The sequence below is a fragment of the Netta rufina genome, assembly GCF_964035555.1.
Source record: "Netta rufina genome assembly, chromosome: 11".
Taxonomy (NCBI): domain Eukaryota; kingdom Metazoa; phylum Chordata; class Aves; order Anseriformes; family Anatidae; genus Netta; species Netta rufina.
The window spans coordinates 19,808,585-19,825,392 of NC_140134.1; the positions used below are offsets into that span (position 1 = coordinate 19,808,585).

At 45.1% G+C, this 16,808-nt stretch overlaps 1 protein-coding gene across 1 annotated transcript; it reads left to right on the forward strand.

The window, feature by feature from the left end:
• Nucleotides 1-9,132: 9,132 nt before the first annotated feature.
• On the forward strand, nt 9,133-14,212 carry MTFMT (mitochondrial methionyl-tRNA formyltransferase). Its single transcript, XM_084293583.1, is given in 10 exon segments — nt 9,133-9,281; nt 9,891-10,103; nt 10,531-10,653; nt 11,254-11,356; nt 11,901-11,976; nt 12,510-12,601; nt 12,701-12,782; nt 13,434-13,516; nt 13,788-13,954; nt 13,956-14,212. Coding segments are annotated over 10 exon segments (1,113 nt in total). The 5' UTR covers nt 9,133-9,138; the 3' UTR covers nt 13,987-14,212.
• Nucleotides 14,213-16,808: the final 2,596 nt, after the last annotated feature.

A 16,808-nucleotide genomic window follows, 5' to 3' on the forward strand; every position in this document is an offset into this window, starting at 1 on the left:
AGGGTGGAGTTGTATGCTGTGTGGTCATACACCTGCGTGCTGGTGAGGGCTGCATAGAAGTAGCTGTCTTGCACTGCCCTGGCTGTGGAGGAGAAGAACAGAGAGATACAGAGGTCTTTCACTGCAATATTTCAGTCAGGAAACGGCCCCCGGTGCTGCCCACGACACCTCTCCAAGCAGGCAGAGCCAAGCTCAGAGTGCACAGCCTCATTTTAGGTACTCAGAAAGCAGAGGGTGCCTCTGCTGTGGTGTTTCTGCAGGTCCCATCACAGTGGGCTTTTCCAGGGCTGGAAAGCCCCCAGGATGCTGACTGTGCCCTCCCACCTTGCCTGGCAGTGCAGATGCACCACCAGGACCTGGTGGGCAGCACTCACCTGCTTTTTCCTCACAGACGTTCCGCTCCGTGACACCTTGCCACCACTGAGCCTTGAGGCCTCTCACATTATCGAGACTAACTCCCTTCCTGCTCGCCACCAGGTAGCTCTGGCTGCTGCCCAGAGGGGAGAGCAATGAGTTGGAGCAGTCCCAGCCCGTGGAAGCTGTGCTGTCACAGGGGCTTGTCTGCACCCCGCTGTCCTCCAGCACAGAGAGGCAGCTCTGCGTGCCGTGATTCTTCAAGGAATCACCCTGCCAAGACCAGTTCTGGAAATCTGAATCTGGGTCACAGTCCTCCAGCAGTAAACTCTCGTCCATTGGGCTGGCTTGTAAACACAGCTTGATTTTGGCATTCTTCATCAGAAAAGCTTCTGTGTCTGCAAAGAAACCAGAACGTGAGCGTGGCCACCCTGTCACAACACGAGTGTGTCACCTCCGTGACCATCAGGTGTCTTCCCTGGTGTCAAAGAGGTTGCAATGCTGCTGTGAGCAAAGGCTTAGGGTGCAGCTTTCCCCATGGTCAGGCTGCTGCTGACTCTCACGTGTGTGCCTCCAGCTCCTGTGAGCCTGCCCTGCACACAACGCTGTGTCGTGGCCCCTGCTGAGCTCAGAGTGGGTGAGAATCTGTGAAGAGGCTCAGCCTTGGCACGTGTCTCTTCCTTCACCCACACTGCTCTCCTCTAAGCCTTTACCTTGCAGCAGGAAAAAGGGGATTATCCAGAGCATCCTCATATTTGTACGTGCAGCTCGGATGGATCACAACTTCACCAGCGTTCGTTCAGTGTGCGGATGCCTGGGAAAGAGAGAGGTGAGAGGCGAGGAACAACCTCACAGTACCTTCCTGTAGCTCCCACTGTGCAGTGCCACGGGTTTTATCAGTGGTGCCCTGACGTTATCATGCAGAGGGAGTGGAGAGAGTGAGCCAGCATGTTCCTTTTCTGGTGTCTACAGAAGATGAGACAAGAGTACAACTAGAAGCGACGATCTTCTAAACAACCCTGTGCTCATGCTGATGCCCCTCCCTGCTCCAGCTTTGTATTCAGACAGGGGACCTGATGTCCCTGTGCAGCTGGGCCATCTCTTTTCTTCTGCAGATGTGAGTTTTTGATGCCAGGATGGGGTGCAGACACAGGCAATGGCTCTGGGAGCCACTGGGGTCTGGCACAGGGCTAGGGTGGGACCCCTCACCTGGGTGACCCTGTACAGGTGGGAGCTTGGTGCTAGAGCCAGCCCCTCCCCAAATAACCTGGCTCCTTCCTCGCTCCCCTGCCATGATCCCAGAGAATACGTATTTTGTGGGCAGTGATGATCTGCTGACGGCCCAGGGATGGCAGAATAAGGGTGTGGAGACGAGGAAGCAGAGGGCTCAGCTCCAAGAGGAGGACTAGCCAGCTTGCCGTTGAGGCAAAGGTATCTCCCATCCCTCAGGGAAGCAGAAAGCTCCTCCTTGACCTTTAGTCCCTCATTTGTCAATGGCATCAGTCCAGCTTTTATAGCTGCTTGTCCAACTCAATTCCTCAGCCTCCTTTGGAAGGACCTGAGCAGAGCAGAGGGCTTCCCAGCCCCCCTGGCCCTGTCCCCTCAGCACTGCCCTCCCAGCGCATGATGCAGGCAAGGCCAACTGAGCTCGGGCAGTTACGTCCACGTTGCCCCTAAAAGAACAGCTTGGGCATAGGCGTTTTGACACCTGAACCCCAATATGTGGCCACCCAGCTGGTGGTCCCCGAGCCGAGCTACTTGTGGGTGGAAGAGGCTTGAGCACAGGCTCTCAGCAGGGGCTAGCACTGATGACTAGGGTGTTCCCTGGAGGACTAATGACTGCCAAGGGAAGGAATGGGCTCAGGGACAAGGAAAATCGTCCACTGCAAGTTACCTCGTGACCGTGAGGTTGGACCTACCCAGCCCACTGCTCAGCCACGAGAGAGCAGAGCTGCTGTCACTGCTCGCTGGCCTCATCTGAACCGTCACCCGCTCGTAGGTGAACAACACGCTGGCCCCACAGGCGATTAATTATTATATGAAGACCAAGACCTGTGTGACTGCCTGATACTCACAACTTTCATTCTCACTCGTAGCATGGCCCCTCACTGCCTAAAACTGTTCCCTGGAAATCGCTCGCGAACATGTTCCGTGGCGCCAGGCGTGTCAATAACACTCCTGCTGACTCCTCAGGCAAGCGTTCGTCCTATCGGTTATAGACCTAATGATTGCTACTATTTCCACCCCCCCTTCTCAATGTCTTCACAATTCAAAGTTCACTTTTTATAGCCAACCAGGCATGCAGGCTTGCTCCCTCCTGCCAGAAAGCTGCCTGTTAGCGATGCTTGGAGGATAGGGCTCTGAAATACCTCACGTGCCCCCCTTTGGTTCCGTATTTCAGAAAATATGAATAAAGCTGCTCCCCGCAGTTAGGTACGCCAATTACCTTGCAGTCCAGGTAAGCTTTAGCTATTGACATGGATCACTCCACAGAAAGGAGGAAATAAAGTGCTGATGCCAATGAAACCAACTTACAAGTCTGCTACACCCTAATAAGAAGTGCCACTTGAACGTGTAAAGTCTTCCCGTGCAAGGCTTCTGTCCAATCATTTGCTCGAGCAAGAACATTTGACATGCAGGTTGCTCGTTTTCTCCTGAGGTGCTTCACAACCTGCAGGCTACCTCCTGGTATCTGCACTGCCACTGTCGTGCACAGCAGGGACACACGGGAGGACTGCTAAAAGCAGCGCCTCAGGAAGAATACAGTGGCAGAATGGGTATCCATCTCATATTAATAGGAAATATAGGTAAAAGCCTTTACAGGAATCCTGTTTTCGTAAGGATCTTTGACACCCACGTTGAGCTGACTGAACTACTTTGGAAGTTTCATTCACCAAAGTGCTCCCAGGTCGGTGTGCCTACCCCAGCGGAGAGCTTGCTCCAGTCCTCCACGTGTGGCTGACCCAGGTTCTCCAGTAGAGAACGAGTAACAGTGAGTCCCACAAGGCTGGGCACCCACTGGAGAGTTTGGATCTTTTAAAGTCATCTCCTCCTGCCTTCCTGAAGAGCTGCTCTGCTTTCCATATCCCAGCTTGGGTGAGCACTGCTCCAGGACACAAGGTAAGAGGGTGATGCCTTCTCCACTGTTGCCCTGCCCATGTCTCAGCAGGCACTCTGGCCTCTGCTGGATGGGGCAAACCCATAAATTCAGGCCTTAGACATCTCTAAGCTATGGGATTTGGTCCCTCAGCCCTGCGAAGACACAGGGTGTTTCCCAGCTTGGGTACAGCATGGAGAAGTCAAAGAAGAGAAAGTTCATGCATTTTAGGCATGTTTGGAAGGAGGTGGAAGGAACAAACAGGCCAGTAACTCTCAAGAAAACATTTTGCCCATGCTATTTTGAGTTTATATTCATTCCTGAACAATGTCATCCTTTTTTTTTTTCTTTTTTTTTTTTTCTTCCTATTTTCAAATGGGATGTTGACATGCAAGCTGCAGCTCTATGCTGCATGTACTTCATAAATGGAGTTACTCGCCTCTTCCATCCCAAATCCTCTGGTTCAAAACCAGGATCTGTGGAATTTGGTGTCATCCTATGATACCTCAAGAAAATACAGAAAAATGGCAAGAGACTGCTTCTTACTATTAAGATAGAAAAAAAATATCTGAAAAGATGATGAAGCACAGCCTCTGGTAGGATGACAATGTCCCACTGGTCCTCCTACTCTGTACTCATTACATTTTATGCTTACGGTGTCCCAGTCTTTGTAAATTAGTGTCCTCTTGCCCTCCAGGCTGTCTCTCTGATAGTTATCTTAACTGACTGTGTTAGAATGTGACAGTTACTCCAAATACTCTATCCAACTGGGATGCCCTGTCTTTGGGATTCATACAGGACATACAGTGTCACACCGTGGAGACACAGATGGACAAGTTTGTGTATGTAAAGGTACATTGAGGACTGAGATCACTTAAAGAACACACTACAATTGCTTAGCATTTAAAACATTGAAACAAGAAAGCAGACTGAAGTATTTTTCAACCTTTGTAAAGCCAGAAGTTAAAAAGCAAATCTAAGTTACATTAGGTATTTTCCAGGCTGTTTATATGCAGGAGTTATCCCAGCCTGCTTCTCCCTTCCCATTCATTCTCTTCTTAAATATGTCACGCAGCCTTTACTTAAAATTATGAGGAGCTGAGCTTCCTAACCAAAGGAAACGAACCCATTAACAATAGCTATAAATTAACCCACCAGCTAGCGCACCAGGAATGTCAGCTAATCTCAGCCAACTCACCAGAAACACGCAGTTCCCAGGAGAGGGGCAGCTACATTTCTTCTGCAAGCCCTGCCGTTTGAAGACGTCTGTCCCGAGCACCCGTCAGCGCCTTCCTACGGTGACAAGGTTGCCCGTCCTCCTCCTCTCCGAGTGCTACGGGCTGTGATTCACTCTGCTCCTGAGTCATGCGTGAAGGCTAGTCCAACAGGTGAGGTTTGCTCCGGTCCCTGAAAAAACACACCTCTTTAGTGGGTCCATTTACAGCACAGGGTGAACGACCTTTTCCCAAAGAATGAACCGTAGGAAAGTTGGAGTTTATTTGCTCAAGCTATTGGCATTATCAGTATTAAAAGAGCACGCCGAGTAAAATGGCACTGTAATAAGTTACCCCAGGGGTTAAAATAAGGGATACTGTTCGTTCTGCCTGGCTCCGTCCTCACTGCATAAAGGAAATGTGTCCTGATAAGCAGGCAATCGCCCTTTTTTTTTTTTTTTTTTTTTTTTTTTTTAAAGTGAATGGTCATTCTAAGGAGCTCGGAGCATCTTAAAGAGTGCCTGGTTTTGCAGGCAAGCATAAAGCACCCATCAGAGATTGTGCCATCTGTGTTAAAGGTAACAAGCATCTGAGTTGGCCAAGTTAACAGACTGCCAAGAGGCTTTGCAGCTCGAGAAGGCTTGTGTGCTGTCTTTCTGTGCCAGACACATTTGGGGAAGAGGATTCATTTTCAATACAGTCTTGGTGCGCTTCCTGATCCATGGATATCCAAGCTGGATCCCTCTCAGTGATGGGCTTTGTGCACACAGCTAGCACTGGTTAGCTTCAGCTTAATGGGAGTCTCCACATGTTCACCCTGTTCTTGGTGTTTTCCAGCTTGAAATAAAGTGCCTTTGGCATTGCAGCCCTGCTCCAGAATGATTAATCTTTTGAATCCCACTCTACATCCGACTCAGAGCTTCCCCTGGCTGCCCCTGTACAACGTCACCCAGAGACAGAAGAGCTTCGCTGGTCAGTGTCAGCCTGGCAGGGCTTGGGTCAGCGCTCGCACTCAGAGACACATCCTCTTGGAAATGAGGAGGGACAGCACACCACGCTGCAAATCATCTTCTCTTCCCTCCTCATTTCATTTTGAGTCATTTAAAAATACACCTGGCCAGCGTAGCGCAGTCTCCAAGGGGAAGGATGGAGAAGCTAACCATGGCAAAGAAGGGGCTGGATCAGGACAGGACTGCAAAGCCCCAGCAGGTCCCTTTTCATCCCAGGTTCCTACAAAGCTTGACTTAAAAGATAATAATTTAGAGATTTTTGGAAGCTGGTCGCGATGGTGTTGGGCATTTCCCTAACCCAAAGCCTCTGAAGCCATGGCCAGAAACCTGATCAGCAGAGACAGAGTGCCTGCAGCCCCTGGGAAGTCAGGGGCAGCTTCAGCAGCTCTGTAGCACAGAGGTCTGGGCACTGTCCTGCCTCGGTGCTGCTCAGAAGCAATCTTTTCAGCAACCAGTGTGAGTGTTTTATTTCAAGCTTCCCCTGACAACACTGGCACTCTTTAATGAGAGATATCTCTTTACTTCTTGGAGACACTTTCAGTGTCTTTGGCTAGGAAGCAAAGTGTAGATAGGACGTTGATTTGTGTTCTGCTTCCTCCTAAGATTTGTCTTTACTACTCATAGGAAGAACTCCTTTGACCTTGACATTTTAATTTTGCTTATCTTTTTTGATCCCTTCTGTGTCTTTGACCCGAAATGCCTGGTTACAGAATAACTAAACATTCAGAGTATTTTTTTTTCCATGTACAAAAGCAGAGTTCAAATCCAGCAGGAAAGCTGGATTTTTTTTTCTTTTTCTTTTTTTTTCTTTCTTTTTTTTTTTCCTTTTTCTTTTTTCTTTTTGTTTCTTTTTTCTTTTTTTTTTTTTTTTTTTTTGAATAATTTATTGCTTTCCCTGCTGTAAAAAATGCACCCAGACAAATCTTTAGTTAAATGTCATGTACACTGTGGACAAGGCATAGAACAACAATAGTCTGTTTGAATTATATGGTTGTATCAGAGCTGAGGATGGATTACTTGGGATTAAGTTATGTTAGAGTGAATTTAAGTCCACTTCATAAATGTAATGCAAATGAAATATTAATTATTTCATGAGTAAGCCTGGCAGAAGCCCAGCATGGACTTGAAGTATTTCCAGGAGCCTTAACTACAGACAGAACTGAGAATACCTCTCCAAGGCTTAAGTTCACCTCACTTCTGTTCAGATAGAAGGCAAAACTCCTTACACAGTGCAGATGTGCCACTGGCACTTTTCACTTTTCATGTGCTTGGATCTAAGAGCAAAATATTAATACTGAGCAGCACTTGAGTGCTGGGTTTAAACTGCCAGCTTTTGGGCGGTGCTTGTGCCTTCTAAACATGTGTGGTATGTTCCTGGCTGTTCTGAAGGCCACGAAGTGTTGGTGATAAATCCAGGGTTTCACCCAAGATCTCAGCTGATATTTTCCTGCACCACACAGAACATTTTCTTCAGTTTAGTCCATGCAAGGGCGTAATGCTAGTGATGAGAACAATCAATGTTCTCCCACACCATCAGCCTTTGCTTCAGGTCTAAGCCGGCCGCTGCACATCTAGCCACGTCCATCAGCCAATTCTTTCCCAAATTGCTCTCTCTGCTTTTGGAAAACATGAATATTTTCAGCATCTGAGATAATTATGTGGTCAAATTACACACTGTGTGAAACACTACTTCCTCTCTTGTGGAGCCTGATAGCAGTAAGTGCCTGATAATACTTCTTGCAATCTCTTAGTTTTGTGCAACAACTAATTTTTCCTTGTTTACCGGCCCCATACTATTAATGATCAGACAGGCTCCCAGCCTGCCCTTCTCCTCACATCTGTTTTGCAAGCAGAAATATGCTGGTTATGGTAATCTCTTCTTGAACAGAAGCCATTCCTGCATCCTTGTTCCCCTCTTGTTTATCTTTTTTTTTTTTCCCCCCAGAAATATACACACCCTGACATGAGCTGACTGGAATTACACAGAGTGGCCTGGATGTTACAGAACTGAGGATTTTCATGGGGCTCCACTAATAATACAGAATTAAGCTTTTTGGAGCAATTGATTTTTATGCATTGACACTCAACTATTAAATTATCTTGGTATTTAATATTCTCCTTTTCTTGGAATGTATGGGACATAATCACCACATTTAGGATTGTTTGGCTCTTTTTATTACCTTTCTCATTTACACTTTCCCATCAGTTCTCCTATGTTTCTACCAGTGGAGATGGAGGCACACTCTGTCAGAGGGGAAAAAGCCCTGATGACGGCCAAACAGATAAGAAAGAGGGAGTAAAAATGCATAGTGCTATTTAATGTGGCACAAAATCTCATGTTCCTTAATGATCCTTCCCTGGTGCATCCTCCTGACATGAACTGTCCTCTTATTTCCACATAATTTACATGTTTTCACTGGCATATATAAATTGTTCCCAGATTCTCATGTACTCTGTTTGAGAAATGCCTAATGTCAAAGGCACTAGGCTATGTCGTCATTTAGATGTATAGGGAATTGCGTGTGTAATTTACACTAAATGAACAACCACACAAATAAACCATCTTCCCATGGGGGAAAAGAATGTCCTCAGCAGAATGATAAAATATTTTGTTTCTTATGTTATGGGAGAAGACAGTTCTTTAAGTGATTATCCTGACCTCATGACTTACAAGAAAACATTCTTCAAATTATAATCACTGTTAAAACAAAGCTGTCTGCTGGGCCAGCCACAGAAATTAACACTGCAGCTGCCCATTTGTGTTGGAGAAAGGGAAGAACCAGTGGCTGCAGTGTTAGCACTCCTTTTTGCCTGGATATTTCTTTGTGTTAACGCAGCACTGATGCCAAGCAGTAAATTTACATGAAGATGAGGGTGGGGCAGCACGGAGTGGGCTTCTCACTGCAAGAAGGACATTGAGGCCCTGGAATGTGTCCAGAAATGGGGTACGAAGTTGGTGAAGTGCCTGGGACACCAGTCCTGTGAGGAGCGGCTGAGGGAACTGGGGGTGTTCAGTCTAGGGGAGGCTGAGGGCAGAGCTCATTGCTCTCTGCAATGACCTGAAAGGGAGGCGTGGGGAGCTGGGGGTCGGCCTCTTCTCACAGATAACCACTGATAGGACTACAGGAAATGGCCTCAAAGTGTGCTAGGGTGGAAATTAGGACAAATTTATCCTCAGTGGTGTGAACGAGTTGCGCAGGGAGGTAGTGGAGTCACCATCCCTGGGGGTGTCCAAGGTTGGACGTGGTGCTTGGGGACACGGTTTAGTGTGCGACATTGGTGGCTGGACCAGCTGATCCTGAAGCGATTTCCCAACCCTAATTACTCGGTGACCGCACCATAAAACCCCGAGGCGTGGAGGCGGCACCTAAGGCTGACAGCCCTCCTCCCCGCCCCGACATGGCGGCCCCGCCTCAGCGGCGCCATGTCGTGACGTCCCCCCGGGGGCGCCGGAAGCGCCGCCATGCGGGGCCGGCTGCTGCGGGCCTGGCGTGAGGGGCTGAAGGCGGCGGGCGGCGGGGCCCGGAGGGAGCCGCCATGGAGGGTGCTCTTCTTCGGCACCGACCGCTTCGCCGTCACCGCCCTGAGAGCCCTGCAGGCCGCCAGGTATCGCTCGGTAGCGCCCGGAGTCCTGACTGCCGCCATTGGGGGGGTGTGGGGATGGGCTGGGGGAAAGGGGGTGAGGGAGGGCGAGGGCTGGGGGGGGCATTGAGGGGAATGGGGGAGGGCTGGGGGTGAGGGGAGGTAGGGTTGGGAGAGGGTTGGGGTTGAGGGGAGCGAGGGAGGGCTGGGGGTGGAAGGGATGGGGAAGGGAAGGGGCTGAGGTGGTCGGGGGAGGGGCAGGGATGGGGTTCAGGGGGTGCTGGGGGAGGGCAGGGCCCGTGGGTTGGTGTGGAAGGCAGGGGAGGTGCCATAGGGTGGGATAGGGGCCGTGGAGATACGTGTGGGACCGTGGAGAAGAAGCAGGGATGATAAGGGGACAGGGTTTGGAGGGGGGGGTGAGGATTGTGGAGACTGGGGACAGGGTTTGGGATTGAGAGGGTTTGGGATTGAAAGGGGAAGCTGGGTGGTGAGGGGGCTGGGGACCATCTAGTGGGTAGGACTTGAAGAGGTGGGCATTGTGGAAACGGACTGCAGCAAGGGGTGGGTGTGAGCCAGCCTTTGTCTCTCCTTAGCTCTGCCTGCATGAGTCCTTCAGTGCTTTGTCCACCTCAGGGAGCCCAGCAAGGACTTGCTCGTGTCCAGGTTGGAGGTGGTGACCCTGCCCTCCCGCCTGCCCAGAGGCCTGCCCGTGAAGAGCTGTGCCCAGGAGCTCCAGCTGCCTGTTCACGAGTGGCCGCACACGGGGCCTGTGGGGCAGTTTGATGTTGGTGTGGTGGCATCCTTTGGACGGCTCCTAAGTGAGGACCTTATTCTGCAGTTCCCATAGTAAGTGGGTTGACAAGACATCTGTCACTGATTCATTAGAAAAAAACAGGCTTCACTTCTGAATGTCACTGTAATCAGTACCCGTGATTTGTAGCAGGCAGGGTGAGCTTCTTCCTGATGGTTATCTGCTTAGCCTGAGTCCTGCTTCTGTCACTATGAGGTTCTTTATTGTGTTGATGGAGATTTATGCAGATGATCAGCAAAATACGTTTACCTTCTTTCCTCTCATGTCGCTTCTGTTTTCACTGAGAAGCTGAAGATTATGTAGTGTGAATTTTCCTTTAAGTATATATTTAAACCAGTAACACGTCAGAAAGTCTCAGCAGATAATGCCTAAGGTAGCCTCAGTGTAATAATCAGTGCTGCACACCCATTTGTATACATTTCAGTTCTGTTCCTATTCTAACTTTAAAATACTCCATTTCAGTGGCGTGCTGAATGTCCATCCCAGCTTTCTGCCGCGATGGCGTGGTCCTGCACCAATAGTCCACACGATTCTTCATGGTGACACAGTGACTGGGGTGACAATTATGGAAATCAGACCAAAGAGGTATGTTAGACGTGCTTCTCAAAACAACTTTTAGCATTATTACAGGGAGCAGACACAGTACAGATAGTCACACAGCTGGATTAACAATTTGGTGTGATGTTACAGAAAAGAGTGAGTTTTCAGACTTCAGAGTTGCCCGTAACATGTGACTGTAAGAGAGAGCAATAAACTGCTTGCCAAGGGATGAGGGAGGTATCATCTGTTTTTTAGCTTTAGCACAAACTCTCGCTTGGATGGCTTGTAAAAACACGTTGTCATAGCTTGATCTTTTCTTTGTTAGATTCTTGACTAACAGTAGATCTCAGAGAAGTGTGAAAAATTCTTCCTGAATATCTCAGGTTGTTTCTTTTGAAGTCTTGTACTTGTGAACTGTAAACTTGGCTTTGTTGAAACTTGAGTATTGCTTACCTATATAAGATGTATCCAGCTTTCTTTTCCCTCTTTTGCCATGTTGGGCCAAATATTAAAATTTAGTTTTCTTGCACTGTCAAATAGATGAACAAAAGGTAACGAGTAACTGAGTTAATGTATTTAATGTATGCTTTTGAACTGTTAATAGAGTTTTTCCTGCAGTACACTCGTGTGTTTTCTGCCTTGTAGGTTTGATGTAGGTCCAATTATTAAGCAAGAAGAGTTTGCTGTTCCTCCCCACTATACTACAAAGGAGTTGGAAGAGATACTGGCAAAGATGGGTGCAAACATGGTAAAGTCATGCACGCTACTTGTCAATTCTGACTAATACTTTGCTTTTAATATTTGTAACCTACTATTTTTCTTGTTCTGCATTGACTGTAATTGTTAGGAGGAGAGTGATCTGAAAATTAGTGTTTGTGAGCTCTTTCTTGTAGTAAGAGGAAAGCTGAGTGGTATGTAATGAGCCATCGGTGATGGTCCTGTGTGTTGCTCTTCTAGTAAGTGAGGAACTTGCATGCTTTGTGTGGAAACACTGCAGTTGCTTCTTTTATTTAAACAAATATCTGTGTTTTTCAGCTTAAGTATCAGCTTCCATGCTGTTCTAGGGTGAACATCAGACTGCTGATCATCCAGAAAAGAATATTTGTTTATTTAATTGTGTTTGAGTAGAAATAATGTATTTACTGTGTTTGTTTATATTATGTAAGGCTTGTGAATATAGTGACACAATTTTCCTTAGCGATTTTCCCTTATCTTATGAGGAAGTTTTACTGATGAAAAATTAAATCCTGTATTTGTATTTGCTAAAATTCTGTACAAAAAATATTTTGCAGCTCCTGTCAGTTTTGAAACACTTGCCTGAAAGCTTAGAAAATAAAAAAGAACAACCAAAAGAAGGAGTAACATTTGGTAGGTACACATTTTATCTAATACAACTTGTTCGTTTTTTTTTTTCTTATATAGCTGAAGAACTGATTATTCCTACCAGGCTGGGTTTTATTTGTTTAGATACTTTTCTCAGTATGATCTTCCCGCTGCTGCCTCTGGCTTAGTCAGAGGGAAACTCCCCTCAGAATTCTTCAAATTTGCTACATCAATGTTTGTTCTTTCCCAGATGTTTCATGTGCAACATCAAATCTCTAGCAATGACATGAAATCTGATCTGATTTATTACTCTTCATGTTTGTAATACCAACAAAAGTGCTCAGCTGTGCTTGTAAATATGCATTGAGTTTGCACTGTGTACTTAAGAGGGCAACTGGGAATAAAAGATAAGTAAGCCAACCTGGGTTGTTACAAACAACAAATGGAGAAAAGAGCTTGTAAAGTACTTAGGGCTAGACTGTGAACCTTCCATTTATCAGGATGAAACCAGTACAGCTATTTGTGTGCAAAAAGGTGCAAAACAAAATACTAAATCTTTTCATTTCTTATTCTTCTAGCTCCTAAAGTATCTGTAGCTAAGAGTTGTATAAAATGGGAAGAGCAAACAGCTGCACAAGTAATTCGGCTGTATCGTGCAATAGGAAGCATGGTAAGAGTGGATTTTTGTAACCCCTTTTCTGTCCTCCAGCAGATCTGAGTTTTAGATATTTTAACTGATAGCTGAAACTCAAGTTGCTTCTGTTTCCAGTTTCCTTTGCAGACACTCTGGAAGGGTAGTCCTGTTAAGCTTATGGATTTTGTGGAAGTGGATAATATTCCTGGTTTTGCTGGTATGTACTCTTAATTAAATCTGTAAAGCTAAATTCTTGGGTCTTTGTAAGCATTAGCTTTGTACAGATTGTTAGTACAATCTTGTACAATTTTGTACATTGTACACAGTTGTACTAAACAAGTACTGCTTCCTGGGACTCCAGTAGAACTAAGTTTCACATGTGCTCAGATTCTAGTAAGTTTGTGAGCCCAAAGACAAGCGTAAGATGAATTTTAAGGACAATCCTGCTTTGTGATGATGTTGAGTGAACAGCAGGCATAGTCCTGTGAATCCTGATATTTGAGGATTTTAATCCTATAATGAGTTGAGAGATCCTCTTCTAATGCCATTGTCTGTGGATCTCTCAAGAGGGAAGCTATCCCTGTGTGTACTGCACTTAAACCATTTTCTGTAGTCGCCAGTGAGTCTGAGAGCCTTGTGTGTTCTGAGTGCTGTGCCAAACACACAGATGCTTGGCTACTTGTGGATGAGACAGGGAGCAGTGCTTGAGAATGACTGTTCCTATGCTTTCATGCTGATTTCTGTATAATAAAGCACAGAATACAATAAAGTATTTTTGAGCAAAATGGTAATTCTGCTTTAAAGAGGTGTGTTTCAAACTTTTTGCTTGTTTATATAAAAATGCAAGATGATCTTGCTTTGCTTTTAGACCAAGTATTAAATGATGATGAAGCTGTTCCTGGTTCACTACTATACCATAAAGTGTCCCAAACACTGGTAGCTCGTTGCAAGGTAGGCTTCTGTTTGTTTTATATGAGGTTTTAATATTTTTGTGTAGCTTAGCTTTTAATTGTCTGTTGTTATTCACTGAACTGGTTTAGCTTAGCATCATTCTTTTTATTTGATGCCACAAAGAACTTTTAATTTTCACAAAGTCTTCTTGTTTGCAAGTGAGAATTTTGACTCATAAAGTAAACTTGATGACAGTAAACAAAATGTGTTTGTAAGTCAATGTGGTAAACTAAAGATTATCATATTTAAACACTTCTGTTTTTATTTTTAGGAAGGCTGGGTTGGAATCAAAACAGTTGTGCTAAAGAAGAAGCTTAGAGCAGTTGACTTCTACAATGGGTACATGCACTCCTGGTTCCAGCAGAGCTCGAGAACTGTTCATCAGGAATGCAGATTTCAAACACTCAGACTTATCCCAGCAAAAAAGACTCTCAAAGAGCGAAATACTGGTGCAGGATATAAAACAATAGATGTATCTTAAAAGATGTCTCTAAGTTAATAGTAATATAAATATATTTCAATGCCCATCTATAGTGTTTAACTTGGTTTAGGGTTTTCCTCCCCAGAATGTTTGACGTGACCATCATCTGCGTATTTTCATCGTGGTGATAATGTTCATTTCTTTTTCCCCATTAAGGAAGAGGATCTCTGAACGTTGAAGACTGAATAAATTTCTGTTTGTGCTGTTGGGTAATAAATTTATTTTTATACGGTGCTTTCAGTTTATTTTGGGCAAGCTGTGCACAGTTACCTTAATCTAGAAATATTAAAATCCCTGTCTTAATATTTAGTTTCACAAAAGCAAGATTCTCAGAACAGAAGCTTGTTTCATTGCAAAATCATATTTGGAGCAGTGTAAAGTTGGTTATATGCCTCTGTCCGTTCTGTTTGCTAGGTGGGATTTTCTGGGAAGTCTCATATTCCGTGTGATCAACCATTCATTTTTTTCTATTGAACCAGACCAGATTAGAGAACTCATCTACAGATAGGTCTTAAGAGCTGCTGCAGCCTTATTTGCTCAATTTATTCCCTTCTCTTAGCTTCATATTTATGGCATTGTCACAGAAATTTTGTAAGCCTAAGAAGAAGAAAAAAATAATTACAGGACATGCCCTCTTTTGCATGTACTTCTGGCTCTTTAGATATTTCAGGGGATTTGTGTCTTTTCAAACACTCATGTCTGAAAGTTAAAACTAAAGTCGTGTTGAATTCATGAGGTTTACATCAAGGTGACAGGAGCTTGACATGCTTGAGTGTGACTCATTCAGAAAGAAACCAAATCTAAAAAAAAAAAAAGTTGTTACATAACATGGATTAAAATGCTTCTGAAGAAGCATCTGTTAAAGCAGATGCTGCAGTATTCCTCTTTCAGTGCCATTGGTTCAACAATTAATCTGCCTCTGACAGGTTTTCTGGAACGTGTGATCCTCCAAGAAACCCATGCCTGTAAATGCAAGTCAAAAGCTGGAAACAGCAGTAAGGTGGGAGTTGAATTCTCTACAGAAAGCCCCTTTGTCTCTAACCACAGATTCAAGGGTGCAACTTATGCTGCAGTAATTTTAAAACTTTTGAGAAAATTCTTTGGAAGTTCTTGTAACTTACTCGCGTCCTTTCCTGTTTCTGAACCTGCTCTGGCATCAAAATAGCAAAGCTTTATCTGTATCCCAGTGTGAGTCCAAAGAAAGATCCTCTGAAATCACTTCAGAATTTACCAAAAATACCATTCCGCTCTTCTGCCGTGTTTAAATTACTCAGAGAGCAAAACCCTTTGATCAGAGTGGTGTGCACCGTGTAGCTTTGCATGCATTTCCAAAGTGACATGGAGCAAAGCAATGTATGTTATTGTTGGGTGGCATTAATGCTGGTAGCTGGAATATCAGTTTCCACCTAGCAGTGTCTTAAATGGTAGCATCGGGGATAATCTGTAGGGCAATTTGTATGTCTCTTGCCAACAGTTTTAGATCTCGTGTGAGGTCTGTTGCTGTTAGTCACTGGTGGCAGGTGGTAATTTCAGTTCTAAAGCACATGCCAACAGTGAAGAGTTTGTGTTTTACAGGGAGTTTGAGATGGCATGCACTCAGAAACCCACTAGATGGGGCTCACTGCATCTCTTAAGGGGGAAAAAGAAGGTCAGCTCGGCAAAAGATCTTGAAAAATCAGATTCAGTATGTCTTCAGCCACTTGTTTAATATCAAATAATGCCTAAACAGTGAGGTAGCCAGGATACCTATAGCTTTTAAATTTAATCTTCTCAGAGTTCTTTTCTATACAAGAGGTTTTCAAAGATTAAGCAGTTCCTCGTAGCTTAACAGTTAATTGTCCTAGCTCAAAATGTGCATGGCTTTACCCCAGTTGTTTTTATGGAGGAAAAGAGACTAAGATTAATTTATTTTTATGGAGGAAATCTTTGACGTGCTATTTTTGACATGGTAGAGAAGCTTTAAAGGGAATTGGTGTTCCCCAGGCAGCCGTTAGCCAAAATATCTCTCTGGAAACTTTGCCTTCACCTAGCTCTGTAGGGATTTAACCCAGTAGGTAATGAAAATCTGATTATTTTTGCAGAACAGACAAAACAAAAATGGGGCATTCACTGATGAGGTGTGGAATAGCATGTCAAGGTTGGCTCTGGAACATAGGCAGGGTGATTCAATCCCCAGGACCACTGCCGAGGTCAAGCACAGCCACCCTAGCAATTGGAAAGTGATACTAATGAAATAAAACAGCTGTCCTCTTCTCGGAGAGAGGAAACATAGCAGAGGTATTCATAGACCCAACATCCGCTACGGCTCAGTTTAAGATCAGTGAAGCCAAATTGCTGGTAGAACTGCAAAACTTTTGGATACCAGAAGGGCTCTGGTGTTGGACAGGGATGATTTCATCTTGAATTTCAAGTGAATGCTAAAGGGAATGATGTTTCCTAGTATGCTGATGACTAGCAGTTGGATGCATCTGTTCTCTAACCAAACCCTACTACTCCCCCTGCTTCCTTGGAAACTTTATTCCTGTCTTCTGCTGAATAAATTTCAAAAAGTGTAGGTGATTAATCAAAGGAATACTCAAGACTTAAAATTGTTGTTTGTAAAATCCATGAATAATGTGAAGGTTGAGGCTAGATGGGAATCTCACTTCTTGTGTTTATCCTAACTGCTGACAGCCTGGTAGCTTCTGGGAGGCAGAATTTTCTCTTTCTTAAAAACAAGGGGAGGGATAGGTCATCAGGGTTGGAAACCAAGTAACCTTAATGGAAGTTTCTGTGCCATTAGCCCCAAACTTACTGATGTTTAGGAGCCAG